General features: G+C 44.4%; 4 protein-coding genes across 4 annotated transcripts; 2 read left to right on the top strand and 2 right to left on the bottom strand.

Moving 5' to 3' along the window:
* Positions 1-129: 129 nt before the first annotated feature.
* On the bottom strand, positions 130-1,544 carry H6S33_001764 (uncharacterized protein; the record flags this gene model as incomplete). The annotated part of the gene is made up of 9 exons (XM_044833128.1): positions 130-181; positions 267-320; positions 394-430; positions 530-543; positions 705-725; positions 799-809; positions 863-892; positions 953-960; positions 1,487-1,544. 9 exons carry the CDS (start codon positions 1,542-1,544, stop codon positions 130-132), a joined length of 285 nt encoding a protein of 94 aa, XP_044693825.1.
* Positions 1,545-3,713: 2,169 nt separating this feature from the next.
* Positions 3,714-6,052, top strand: H6S33_001763 (uncharacterized protein; the record flags this gene model as incomplete). The annotated part of the gene is made up of 5 exons (XM_044833127.1): positions 3,714-3,784; positions 3,846-3,908; positions 3,975-4,394; positions 4,457-5,914; positions 5,968-6,052. 5 exons carry the CDS (start codon positions 3,714-3,716, stop codon positions 6,050-6,052), a joined length of 2,097 nt encoding a protein of 698 aa, XP_044693824.1.
* Positions 6,053-7,209: 1,157 nt separating this feature from the next.
* H6S33_001762 (uncharacterized protein) lies at positions 7,210-8,189 on the top strand (the record flags this gene model as incomplete). Its single annotated transcript, XM_044833126.1, has 8 exons — positions 7,210-7,271; positions 7,348-7,420; positions 7,499-7,547; positions 7,597-7,622; positions 7,690-7,702; positions 7,860-7,973; positions 8,047-8,113; positions 8,186-8,189. 8 exons carry the CDS (start codon positions 7,210-7,212, stop codon positions 8,187-8,189), a joined length of 408 nt encoding a protein of 135 aa, XP_044693823.1.
* Positions 8,190-11,908: 3,719 nt separating this feature from the next.
* Positions 11,909-13,371, bottom strand: H6S33_001761 (uncharacterized protein; the record flags this gene model as incomplete). The annotated part of the gene is made up of 8 exons (XM_044833125.1): positions 11,909-11,921; positions 11,989-12,101; positions 12,162-12,202; positions 12,708-12,734; positions 12,830-12,856; positions 12,922-13,019; positions 13,217-13,237; positions 13,328-13,371. 8 exons carry the CDS (start codon positions 13,369-13,371, stop codon positions 11,909-11,911), a joined length of 384 nt encoding a protein of 127 aa, XP_044693822.1.
* Positions 13,372-14,039: the final 668 nt, after the last annotated feature.

Below are 14,039 nucleotides of genomic sequence, written 5' to 3'. Positions count from 1 at the left end.
AGCCCCTGTCAGATCTTCATTGCATATAAGTAACACTTTTGAAAAATCTGTTGGCTTCTCCCTCCCAGTGGAGCTGTGGCCGCGGTATGCGGTCCCCAAATTGAAATACTGCGTGGTTGTGGGTGCGTGTCATGTAGGCATTCCACTTTCCAGGATGAAATCGCTGCCTTCAGGAATTGTTCTGAGCCGATCGCGAAGATTAATGTGTAAGATTGGTGTTTGAGGACTGTACTCGTGATGAGCACAAATCAAAATCCTTGTCTTACCTGCTCACCCCCACTGAGAAAATCCGGCAAATAATCTTCGCAGGGACAATTGCGCTGTTCACAAGGCCTCTTCTATCAATATGTAAAATGTACCAAAAGTTTGATTATAAGAAGTGGTCGTTGATACTCTCTATTCGCAGTGACAGTATTTAACTCTAGGCAACCTGCAGCTGGTCAGCTTATATATAATGATTGGATGCGTGTAGATTAGTGTTGATTCATCTTTAGGCACACTGTCACATAAATGTATTCAGGAGTCTTGCCTGGTGAAACTTCTCTTTTCAGGATTTGAGTTCATTCGAACTACCTGTATTGGAATCGATCTTCACATCACCCTGGGGTTAAATCTTGTTGTAGACTCCAGCCGGTGGTTGTCATCCTCAGGCTCATCTAGAGCTAATTGCGGGAGGTAAGCATTGAAGGGTTTGGTGAACCGACCGGTTTCTAGAGTATGGGATCCTACCTTTAAACTTTAGCTGCTAGATCTATAATGGGAATGGGTATACGTATACGTAGTATGAGCCGAGCTTACCCAGACAGAAGCTTAAGGCCAGTTAGAGCCCTAATTATGAGCGGTAGATATCGATGTCCAATACCGATTCCCCCAGCGTTCTATCGGGGGAAGTCTAAGATGACATCTCAAAATGCTGCTTTTGATCTAATCCTAGCTTCATCTAGATTCATACCCAAGATTCTACCCAATCTCAAGCTCAAAGTTGAGGGTAACCGTTAGACTAGAACAGTACGTGCCTTCACATCTGCAATCTGAGGTACGTAGCTCTAGCAGCTCCTAGTTATCGGGACCTACACCTTCCCAGTCTTTCCACTCAAGCCATACATCAATAATTTAGCTTAGTAAGTGAGTTTATAGCATCATTTGCGGTTGCCAGATAGAAGATTTAATGTTGACTCTAGACCTCTAGCTCTCTCGAAGAAAACCATGCGCGTGGGTCTAGGATAGTGCATTTATGTTATTCTTAGCCGGATCCATTCTAGAACTATATAAGAATAATTATATAATAACGAAACCCACGAGATCTAAAGCCAAGAATTATGTTACCAGAGTTCTAATTCCATGAGATGTATACGTGTAGATTTGGAGCATGACATGCATATGCTCTAAAATATGTATCATGGCATACAGAGATAAGGAAGTTCGTCGGGCAGGGGCTGAAATCGGCTGTATTACTCGCGAATATTACTCTGCATATATATAATACCAAAGTCTGTTTTCCGAACTGCATGCGTAGGGAACTCGGTGTACCTGGTGCCCTTCATATTTCAGTGGATATTCTGGGTATATATCTGATGACCTGCAAGTAAGTATTTTTATAGTCATTAAGAGTATCGGGTCATATATTGCCATTTATAGAACCTATACATATAAGGGTTAAGCTTAGAATCATGCAGAGCCCTACCATGCATAACCTAGAGACCCCAAAGCCCGTGCTATAATCCTGACTAAGCAGTAGGAATTGCTTCTCCGCAGGTTTTTCGTACAAATGATCATTGACATTGATCTGCTGGCCGAGGGAAATATGGAATCAGTTCATCCATAGACATAAGCTTGCACTAGTACTACTAGGCATCGATGGCCGATCCTGATAGAATTCATGTCGCAATCCCCATCATGCATCTTATTTTGTAACGTTGCGGCTCCATAGAGAGCTTGAAAAAAAATAAGGAAATACCGGTGGAGAGGGGATGAGGGGAACGGAAAGGGAAAAATGTCGAGGGAACAAAGATGCCATGTATATATGTTATGGTGTAGGCTATACGTGGAACTCTGCATAACTGGGAATGTGCCTAGAAACGGTTTTTGTGTATCCGCAGTCTTCCCTATCCGTACCATTAGGTTAAGCCGCACCCAACTGTATGGTAGCGAGCCTAGTTCCCGGTCACAGCAACGTTGCAACGGCTAGCTAGATATCCCCCAGCTCTTAGGTGAAAAACATGGGCGCAGGGCATGTAGCTGAAGAAAAAGCTCAGTATATGCATTCTTAGCCAGCCTCTCATGATACGTATCCCTTAAACCGTCAAGGCGGATTACAGTGCCAACTCCTAGCTTGTTCGGTACTGTGGACATGGTGAACGCTCAAACCGAAAGTTTTGGCATAGTCACCATCTGATATCTATTAGCAACGTTCAACAAAGCATTATTACCATATATGGCTAGAAGCTGGCATTGCAGTTCGGCCTGACGGCTTAAGGATAAGACCTCCTTCAGGCAGCTGTAGTTAAGGCAGCAAAATCAAAATTTGCATCGACTGGAACACTATAGGATACTCAAGAGTATCACTGTAAGCAGATATCTTAACACTAAAAACAGATCGATCCTCACAAACTAGCCTGCGAATAGAAATCATGATCATCCCACAGCTTGTGGTGGGCCTCACGTAATACATACAATATCGAAAAGCACGGACCCAGATCGAGCCCGATTTTAAAGAGAATCGAGACTTGAGTATGACAAGCTGAAAATTGAATTTTGATGCCATTGTTGTCGATATATCGTGATGAACTGCCTTACAACTTACAAGCCAGGTTCCCCGGGCCATCCCCTCTACAAATAGTGCGCAAACCCGGGTCTAAAGCGTTTAAAACGTGGGGTGAAGATACGTGGGGCGAGGTACCTTCATTCTTGGCGTAAGTACTAGGGTCCCGCATGCTATTTGAATAATATCAATAGGTACATAGTACTATGCGCATGTGTCTCTCTTGATTAGATTGCGCGTCTCATCAAAGCTATATATTCGGCAGCTGGAGGATCGACACATCCCCTCTCCTCTTACCTGCGATCTTCAATCTCCCTTTTCGATCCATCAGTGATATAAGGCTTTCAACGGTTGCTGAAGAATTAAGACAAACACAAACTTCAGACTTCAGTGTGCGTGAAGTCTTAGATAGTGGTTACACACATAGTCCCATCGGCGAACAACTCAACAGGATTCGAACTTTGCCCGCCAAGAAATAACCTTGAAAAACCAAGGCAAGAGATTCAACGACAGGCCGACAGACATTGCCTTTTTGAGAATTGGAGAACGGACCCCAGGACGGTCGTTCCTCCAGTTGGCTAGGCCCCCGCCATTGCAGACCGCAGACTTGACTTGCCTCTCTACCTCCTCCTCTGCCTTTAACTGAGAGGTTGGAACTCGAAAATACTACAGCTCTAGGAAATCATACATATTCGCGTTATTATCCATCATAACAGCACACCCACCAAAGTGTTTCATTCAATATCTTCTTTATTGACTTCGTAATTTCCGTTCAGTCCCATTAATCCCCGTCGTTACCTCCACCACCATCGTCATCACAACCGCCCCAATCATTCTCACAAGACAGTAACACGAATAAACTCTCAACTTCCAGACCCAGACCAGTTTTCTCGGGCCAGAAGCCGAAGCCATATTTCCCTAGCGACTTGTTAAAACTCCCCTCATTGTCGAAATGACAGTTGAAGACCCTCCGTACGACCTCTTGCAATTCGCCCCCTCTTCCTTTACCATTCTATGGCGTGGGTGCGGGCACGGATGCGACTCGGCAACAGCTGAGGCTGACAAGTGAACGTGTGCGATGCAGGCAACACCACCAACTTCTCCTCCCGTCTCCTCTGACCTTTTTTCATGCAAAGATTCCTTTCAAGTTGGTCCCCGACATGTTTTACTGCCTCTCTTCTGATAACTATGTTACTAAACTGTAATGTGAAAGGCACTGGCAGCTTCGCTCATTATTATGTTCCCCAGCACCCAACCTCCTGTACTATCCTACAGACAAAAACATCTTTGCTCTAAATCCAGCAACTAAAAAACGAGAAGTTGTAGCTTCGCTACCATTTGGTCCTCGGTGCATAGGTGCACGTTATGGATGGGTTTGTGCCGGTGGCGTGGACAATGGCCAATTTGCTAGCATTCGGGTGGGGGAGCCGGAGAAACTTCGAAACAGGCGGCAAGGAAGCGACGAAGCTATGAGGGAGCTAGGACCTGAAAATGCAGGGGAAGGGTCTGGAATCTCAAGGCGAGCACGCCCAGAGGTCAAAATAACTCATCTTGGTGGGTCAATTGTAAACTCGGTCACCCTACACAGACCACCGTCGTCAAATAGCGACGACGATGTAGTAGCTGTACTCACGTATATCAACCCCACTATAAATAATCACAACCATTTCTTCCCGTACTAACAAGGAACACCAGTAATAACGACAAAACTGTACGGATATTTCATCTCGCACAAAATCGGGTTCTCACTACTCTCGTTCTCGATATAGCCACTAATCATGCATCAATTTCACCTGATGGTCAACATCTTGTTGTTATAGGCGATTGTCCCATAGTCTACTTCTACCATCCTACCTCTTCTTCGGGCTCGTCGTGTTCTAGTGCTCCTGGTATGGGGATTGGGGAAGCAGGCTGCGAATGGGTTCTTTACTCGCATCCCCCGTTGACTGCCGGGACAGATGCATTGATATCAACCAGCTTCTCACCATCATCTCTACTATGCGCAGTGGCGTCTCAGGATGGCTCAATAACGATATTCGATACCCGTTATCTCTCATGTACTAATAGCCCTGGCTGCCCTTCGCCAATTGTCAAGAGAATACCATCGTCTCGTCCTAAAACACCCGCTGGTGCAGTCCGGAGTGTTCAATTCTCACCGGCACCCTGGGATCTCCTTGTTTGGGCGGAGCACTCTGGTAGGGTTTGCGTGGCAGATGCCCGAAGTAATTTCACGAAACGACAGGTTGTGGATATCCTCGTAGAGAAAGACGAATTGGTTGAAGCAGAGATTGAGTCAGTTGGTGAAGATGATGATACCCAGCGTTCCTGGCGTAGACGTGAAGGCTCTGCAGGTAGAAGATATACAAGAGAGGAGGAGGATGAGGATGCTGTCTCAGCTAATATTGATAATGTCCATGCATTTTTTTCGCGCCGATTTGACGAATTGCACGAACTAGTATCTCGAGTACGGGGTGCTAATTCACATGAATTGTGGGATACCCCTGTCTGGAATGGCACATCAAATTATTCTCCCTCAAATAGGCCTTCCGGGGCGGCCGCTGCAACTGCCAATTACCCACCCTATGCACCTATTCGGGTACCAACATCCACACAACCGTCCTCCGCGTCTGTACCAATTCCACCAACTCAACCCATCCATACAAGTACGCCTGCACTTCTTCGTGATCACCGTGAGCGTCAACTCGAACGTGAGCGTGCTAGACAACGAATCCATGACCCACCACGTCGTCGCAACTCAACTCACCCCTCTTACACTGACCAATCAACATCCACTTCTCCGGCTTCAGCGCAATTGTCAATACCAATCTCCGCCTCCCCCACTCCCACTCCCCCAACTGTTGATGTCAGCCCTTCTTTGCAAAGGTTTCCTTGGAATACTGGTAGTGAGCCGATCCACACCGCAAATGCACGCCCATTAGAAACAATGTTTACAGACCATCAGAGAAATCGAGAACAGCTTAGTGCATTAATAGCGGAGGACCGGAGGAGAGGCTATATCAGGAGACGCGCGGCAAGTGGGGTTCCTGCGGGTACGGTGGTTATGGAGGATGATGGTGGAATGAGGTACCAAGAGGAAGGTAATGCGGGTGTGGATATTACTGGATGTACACTGAGTCGTGATGGGAGCAAACTGTGAGTACTCTGGAATCTAATTAGAAGCCAACAGTCACTAAATGTTTTGACAGGTATGTGGCCACCGATGGCGGAATCGTTGAATATCACGTCGATATAGCTGGGAGAAAGGTTTTTCCAAGTCTTTCCCCCCGGTGAAAGTTCTATTATTTGTTTATTTTTCGGAATACTTCCGTCCGGTTTTGAATCAACTTCTCTTAATTTCTCATAGTTCTGATATTATGTTGTTTGCGGGCCTTTTTTTTTTTGGGAGGGCATTCCTCAGCAAGTGGCAAACAATGATCTTATGTGTACGTCTTATGCTGGTGTTTTTGTATTTGATCTTTGTTGCTTTTCTCTCTCCTTTCATCATTGTTGGTAAATCGAAGAGGGTGGGGTTTTGCTTTTGTTTAAGGTTCAAAACACGATACCACATCGTCTCAGCTCTAGGGCATCTGGTTATTCGGGTATCTATTTCCCCTTGGCCTCGTGAGCGCCGAAGTTTGCTCAAAAGCGAATTCGTGGCCTACTCAAAGGATTGTAAAGAATGATTACACCTTGTAAACCGCTAAGCCTCAATTGAAAGGCCTATGTGTACGTCTAAGTCTACATATGTGATCAATGTATAATAACAAAACCATATAAACCACTTATAATCTTGGGTAGTTAGTGCGAGTGATTGTTGATGACTCATCGATACACAATAAACAATTTTCACAAAACAAAAGCAGCTACCCATTTAGAATTTATACTGCGAAATGATTCTGCTGCAACTTAACATAATATTGCGGAGACCTGCTTGTGAGTGGTAAAAAAAGATATATAGAAGGGATCGTGATCATGAGACATCACTCGAACAACATTTTCCTTTCTCTATTTTACATTTGACATCCAGCTATACGTGGGTCTACGTTTTACTAACTTAGCTTTTTTCTTTTAAATATTTTACATCCTTTAGAATTTCACTAACTTTCTAGACTCATACAAATCTTAGAGCTATCTAACTACATTCAGTCCTATCGTAGTCGGATGCTCACTGTATCCAACCTTAAGGTTAGGGCAAATGAGATTGGAGCTACTAGGGCTCAGAACTAATATACCCTGAAGACACAAGCGAGGTCTTAGCTCGAGTTTTGAGGGGTTAGGGTTGACCAGAAGAGGGACTTGTTACACAACGAATGACGTGACCTTATATAATTATGCCATTAAAGAAGAACAGGTGAAGTCTATCCAGCGAATCACAAACAAATCTGAATACCAACATCCTCAGGATCTTCCTCTTCTCCTCCAGAGATCAATCATGTTCTCGTAACGTCATGGACCCACACTCAAGGCTCATGACCATATATGGATGGCTTGGAGGGTTGATTAATCGATGGTATGATACGAGTGTTCTTTACCCTCACCTTCAGAATTCACAAGGTACATATTGATTCGTTCTCTCTCATAACCAGCAGCTTTCTTATCTCATCACCGTGCACCCATATCTGCCAACTGACGACACTTATACATAATTGCATAGACATAGTATGAGAACGCTCACGAACGACCATGTCTCAGAGTCGATACTAGAGCTTGCAATAATGAGGGATGCCCCTATTACAGGATGGACCAGGTGTTTCTCTATTATCAGGTGACCTAGATCGACAGGAAGGTATAGCGTACTGGAACCTCAATCTGGTAATTTCAACATCAATGAGAAGGGCAGTTCTGGTATTTGAAATGCAATGTGAGGTGTATCATGCCTAACTTTCCATTGTGACGTGTTTTCTAATTTGATGCTTCTCAATTTCTAGAAGGTTCACGATAGTATACATAACCTCCATGTGTCTATAATGGAAAAAGTCACTCGATCGATGGAGACTACATCAATCTCCTGTTTACCAGGCAGGCAGCTTGACTTGGTGACGAAGAACTTGATGGACGGATATAATACCATGAAGCACGATCGAGAATCTGCATGAAGCACCAGGACCTGGGGCAGATAGAAACGGATGGATACATTCCAATCGTATTGGTGGCGGTGGTGGCATGATCATTGCTCAGTTATCGGGAAGAACAGTCGACTGGCTATCAACATGCAAATATAAGAGACCAATGTTCTTGGAGCTAAGCTCTCGAGTATACTAACGTATTACATAACATAAATGCAGACAGTATCAAAGGCTTCATTCAACCAAGTAGACAATGCGCATCAAACCCTAAGTACTTCATCGGAAGGTACTTACCGAAGCCTCCATTTACATTTGAGCTGCATCGATATGGAATCGTTAACGTTGTTCTCTGACGTAGTTAATCGGGTGAAAGCTTTCTGATGTGTAGCACCATATAGGTTCCATGCAGTTCTTGGGATCAGCCGGAAGGTCCCTGGATCTTTTTTATTTTTTATTTTTTTATTTTTTGCTAGAGCATGTAGGGGCGGCATTCTGGTGCTGTTGCTTTGGGTAACCATGGTTCAGTAGTACATAACTCAGGAGGAAATCAGAATTCGGAAATACAGATAACAACTGAGTGGAGTTGTTGACCATTCACACCCCGCAAGAAATGATGATATGCTGGCTGTGGTACGGTTCTATTCCTGCAGGGATTTATCTAGCTGACCACGTGGATTCAAAGTTCTCTCCTAGATCACATTTCAAACGTGTAAACATTTCACTTCATGGGATTTTATTGGTGCGATACAAAGATATAGAGATGGATTTGTTGTTCTCGCACAATCAATGAACGCGTTGGCAATTGGTGGCACCAGATAGGTGATAAAGAAGGTAAGAAAGAAAACTATCTGTACCATATCTCACGATATTTACCCTTAGATTCGAATCCTTCACACAATGATGTGACGAAATCTCGTGAGAGATATAGTAACAATACCCAATTACACTGTCATGGTATTAATTGGCATTATCGTTGACCCATATATGTCCAGCAGCTCAACCAGTTCGGCCGGGGCCGGATGCCAGGAGGCATAGGGGGAAATCTTGACCAATTTTACGTCAAGAGAACCTTCAGGCAATCAACTTTCTTCAGAATGTGTACGAGCTGCATTTACCGGCAGGAGATAGATAAAAAAAAAGTATATCAAAACACGGCAGCTGACCCGCTTGGGTCAATTCTACGGGCCAACATCATTCTCAATCGCTACCGGCAGCCAGGAACGGATGAGAAACAACAGCATGTGTCCATCCTCGATCCTCTCAGCGAGATCTACTGTCATGCCAATCAGTCAGTCGAATTGAATCGTTTCTAAACACAGCCATGCCATCTATCCATTCATTGTGCCAATACATACATGCTAATAGCATGTCGTGTTTAATTCGTCCTGGAGAACGGAATTAAAACGCAATTTGACAGTTGCGCTGCGTGACCATATACATACCATGCCATATGTTTTTTTACCAGAATGAATAGACCAGATATATACCTGATTATAACAATTAAGGTGTAAACTAATATAATCTTTGAGTGAAAATGGATAGACGTCCGCAGAAAGCAAAAAGCAAAAAAAAAAAAGTCCCGAACCCGAGAAAGAGTGGAAAGGTTAATGGCATAATAAAAATCGGATGAACTGTTATTCATTTGATCAGCCTTACCGCAAAGGAGATTACATACGAGCCACTTTAGTTCTCATTATTCCTTATGATGAACAATCATGTGACATTGGTTTGTAGCCGCACATAGTAACGTTCACTATCTAAGCACGTAGTTATAGGCTGAGCTCCGCTCGAATCAAATTTGCCGTCACAATTGATATACATGATATGCATGTGCGTTATAGCTAGAAGTGCTAGAGCCGCAGTTAACGTCTATCGTGAAATCAATTTTAATTTCATCAACCAACGGGTCTTGGCCTGCAGATCTGGGTTAATATGATTGATAATGATCAGGCTTTGAATTGATCTTTTACCCATTCCATGCCCTTACTTACCTTCTCTCTTTGCGCAGCTATTGCACTTAATGTTTCAGAAAACATATATCGTCGTCGTCATCATCGTCATCATTGTACCTGTTCACGGGAAGAACCTAGATAGAAGAATACTCCCGAACGGATATCGTGACCATACGGTATGGTATTAGAAAAAGCATTTTTTAGTAATGGTTATTTTGGAACAAATGGAAGCCTTAGCAGCTAGTATGCAATGCATATGAGCCAATCGATGAATATCCGCCGTCGGGAATGGGTTGCAGTGGGGGTCGACGGTCTTCATTGGCTATATTTACTATGAGACAGATCTCAGTATATAAAACCTCATTATGGGTATGTGTGTGTGTGTATGTGGCGGAGGGCGGAGGGCGGGGGGTCAAGGGCCTAAGTTCCCATAGGGTCTTTCCATTCGTAACTAGTAAGCTGCATTATAACCTGTGAGTAAATAATTTTGCCAGGAAAGAAATCTGAAACACTGCGGCAGATAGACAGCGAGGAAGGGAAAGCGCAGAGAGCTGATGCCCTCAGGAAGCAAGATTGAGCAAGCAATTTTTTTCTTTGGAAGGGGGGGGGGGGGGCTTCAGCCAGATAGTTGGAGCAATATCTAGTCAGCTGGCCAAAATATTCGAAGGGTAGTTAGATAAGTAGTTGACCCAAAGAAGATTAGCTGACCATCTAACTACCCTTCAATATGCATCTGTAATGAAGGGGTACATATTAACATCCAAGAAAAAAGATGGAAAGAAGGGGAAAAAAGCTCCGAGACCCAATAGGGGGGGAGGTGAGTCGAGTCGAACCGGAAGAAAGTTATGCCCAGGCTCAAAAAGAAAAGAAAAATATGTTCCCTTCCCGATCTTAGGGATTCGCGTCGACGTCCTTGGCAAAGGTCCCCGAATCGTTTCCGTATGTACGACGGGAAAGAAGGTTAGGCCACAAGATGAAAAGAAATAAAATAAAAAAGATATGTAAGATCTACTATATTTTAATCCAACAGCAGACTGATGGTTCTTGTTGATCCAACCGGCAGGGAGGAGGAAACCTATTCTCGTGAAACTGCGGGGCGTGGTGGTACGTACCGTGGCCATCAATCACATCATCGAGTGATCGGTCATGTTGAAAGGTCTTCCAACATAACGTTCCAAGTCTTCATGGTCCAAACACTCTAACCGGCAGGTAGGTTAAGAAATAAGATCAAGGCACAGCTGAGCTGTATTGAGGCAGTTGCTTTTCGCTCTATTTGTTGCATATGTACTGATACCGTACCCATACTTGGGAGGCCCTAGCGAATCAATCGAATAGGGATAAAATAGTAAAAACCTAATAGTAATAAAGACGGTTCCGAAGGTTGTAAGCCACTTAAGCAGCAGAAGTAAAGCCTAGTCGTGATTCATACTGATTGGATTGTATTGGATTGGCAGTATAACCATCCCTAGGCCCTCGTATCTCCTCCCTCTAGGTATTATTCCTTCATACGAAACCCGAGAGGACATTTCTTGGAATTGTTGTGGGTACTTCAGCCTGTGGTACCTCCATCCCTAGCTTTCCCAACATCATCTCTTTTCTCGGAAGCCTTCCCTACACAGACGCACAAACGCACACACACTTCTTTCCCCGGGTTTTCCTAATTAAACACTAAATCTTGCTGCTTTCCATTTACCTTCTGACCGGCACCGGCCATATAGAACCATTTGCTTACTTTATCCAGTGTATGAATATGATACTTTTCTCAATGTAGATTATACACAGAACCCGAGTCGATACACATGCATGAAGCAAAGCAGAATATTGCTGCGGCGAAATCGTAGACCTTAGAAGGGTGTGTCATCGCCCCGAATGAAGGTTAACCCCACGCTTCATGTAGTTATGCAGATAAGAAGTTGAAGAGAACTCTACCCCCCCCCCCCCTCCCTTTTCTCCCCGGGCTGATCATTCGAGTACCGGCGTCGAGGGGGCGCTAAAGACCGGTAAAGGGGGAGTGGTGGTATAAGAGCCGTGGAGAAAAATAAAAAGGAGCTAGGTAATCTTATTGCTCAGTATTTGTCAATGAGAGAGAGAGGAGGGTGTCTGAAGTTTCGGAACTACCCGCAAGTTTTTCATCTTATGAGCCTTCCGTTGTTGTAGATAGAATCAGCGGTGTTAATTGACGGAATGGAAAGGTAACAAATATTCATACCTGCTAAATATGCTCAAAACGTCTCTATCAATATCAATATACGGTACGTATCCTGCATGCTTGCTTGCTTGCTGCATGAAGGTTTCCGTAAAGTTAAACTTCTGGACAAAAACCTTCTATACACTTAAGTATTCAGAGCAGCAATTATTTGCAGATTACTCGACATTTCTTACATGGTAAGCCCACCCAGTATGTAAAGTGGCGGTTCCAAAGGCTGCACATGGAAATAATCTGGGATCGATACCCCGCGTGCCCGCAGAAACCAAAGCTAGGGCTCCATCCCTTTATGCAAGAGTATGATAAACTCGGTAGTTAGATAATCTAACTCCAGCTCCAAGCTGGCTGTTGCAACAATAAAAACACCTCCTCACTCATGATCACGATGTCTGTTTCGAGCTTTGTTTCGTATGTTTAGTTTGCAGCTATTTGTTTGGATAATCAATAGACGCCCGCTGCTGCTCCTACTGTGGGAAGCTTGATCGACCGATTGTATATGTAATTGCGTGAGCCATGCACCGGTCGAGCCTACCGGATTTCCATTCTTTTATTTTTTTCAGATAGGAAAGGAGAATTTGAGCTTCGCCGGCTGCTGACTTTTGATGATACTGACTGGCTCACTAGCTGGCTAGCGATGCGTTCCCTGATTTGCCTGAATAGATCATGGAATAGCATAGAAGTATGGAACTATGATCATGAGTGAAATTAGATGAGGCATAAACCACGAGATATTGATTGACGAGAAAGAACTAAGATTGATCAGCCAATTAACATGACCTCTTCTTTCAAGGCGCAGGTAAAGCTCTAATTGATTCTCCTATTCAATACAGTACTACCTACATACCTAGAGGTGGGTTGGCGCTAACATTGCCTGTCGGTACGGTTCGGTGATGTAAGATTTAATTAGTGGGACTGATTGATCTTCTGAGAAAGCACCTGCTTGCTTGCGAGGCTGAAAGCAGTGGACATCACTATGCAAGCTGCTGCTGCTGCGCAAAATGCCATGTTCATTCACCCCATAGTGACCCACATCCCTGGATTTCAAACGAAAAGGAGGAAAAAAGAAACGATGGCAAAAATAGTCTCCTCGCCGCGCCCCGACCCCGAAGCATCCAATCCAAAGAAAAAGTAAAAATAAACTACCCAGGTCGATAGGCAGGAAGCAAGAAGTTGATACGATGTCTGATCCAACTTATTTCCCCAGACAGACAGATCGGGTCAGATGACTGACAGGTTGGTTGCCGGCCGGGATCTTTGAGTTGGGAGAATTAGGAGAAACAGTCCACAGACAGAGACCAACTCCTGAGCCGTGCGGAAGGGGAAGGGGCAATTAAGGTACAACCTGTGTAGCCTTTTCAATTCCTCAAGACGCCACAGGCAGACCATCCAAGTTCCCCCGGCCCTCCCGAGTATTGATTTGTACTTTATGTTTGGCCAATAGCCAGCGGGGGTGCCGAAAGATAATCTATCAGATTTATCTTTTTGCTATTGGGGACTTGGAATCGATCCATCTGGGTAAGAGTGCTGCGGCGAACCAGAAGTGTTCACAAGTGGAAAACGAGTTAAAATCAACCATGATGACCGGTAGGCTAAATGGCTAGGTAGCCATGTGGTGTGGGTGAGTGGTGAGGTCGAAAGATCTTGGTTGTTAATTGCTTACACTACTTACTCTGCTCTATGCACACCTTTTAGGTCGCCGAACTGGCAAGAAAGTCCACAGGGGTCACAACGGAACAATAAGGTTTGATTTTGGATTGTTTGGCCTAGGCCTGATGCAAAGACGTATATTTGGTCGAAGCTTTTCTGAAGCAGTGCCTCTCTTCTATTTCTGGAGTAGTGGGGCAGCGCGGCGTAATGTATGTACTCTAAACGTATGTACATGTACATGTAACGCACATCTCGCTCGTGGGGAAGGGCGGAGGGGGGAGTCTCACGTACATACATGAGGTACCTACTCTAGATTACTCTGCTCGAGTGAAGGAAGCATAAGGAAGACGTTAATTTCTTGCAGTCAGATTTATTGCTCTGCATCCGTCTTCTTCCTGCACAGTACC

Source organism: Morchella sextelata (assembly GCF_020137385.1).
Source record: "Morchella sextelata strain SCLS chromosome Unknown scls_11, whole genome shotgun sequence".
Lineage (NCBI taxonomy): Eukaryota > Fungi > Ascomycota > Pezizomycetes > Pezizales > Morchellaceae > Morchella > Morchella sextelata.
The sequence above is the reverse complement of the archived record's forward strand: the minus strand, read 5'-3'. Positions and strand labels throughout refer to the sequence as shown.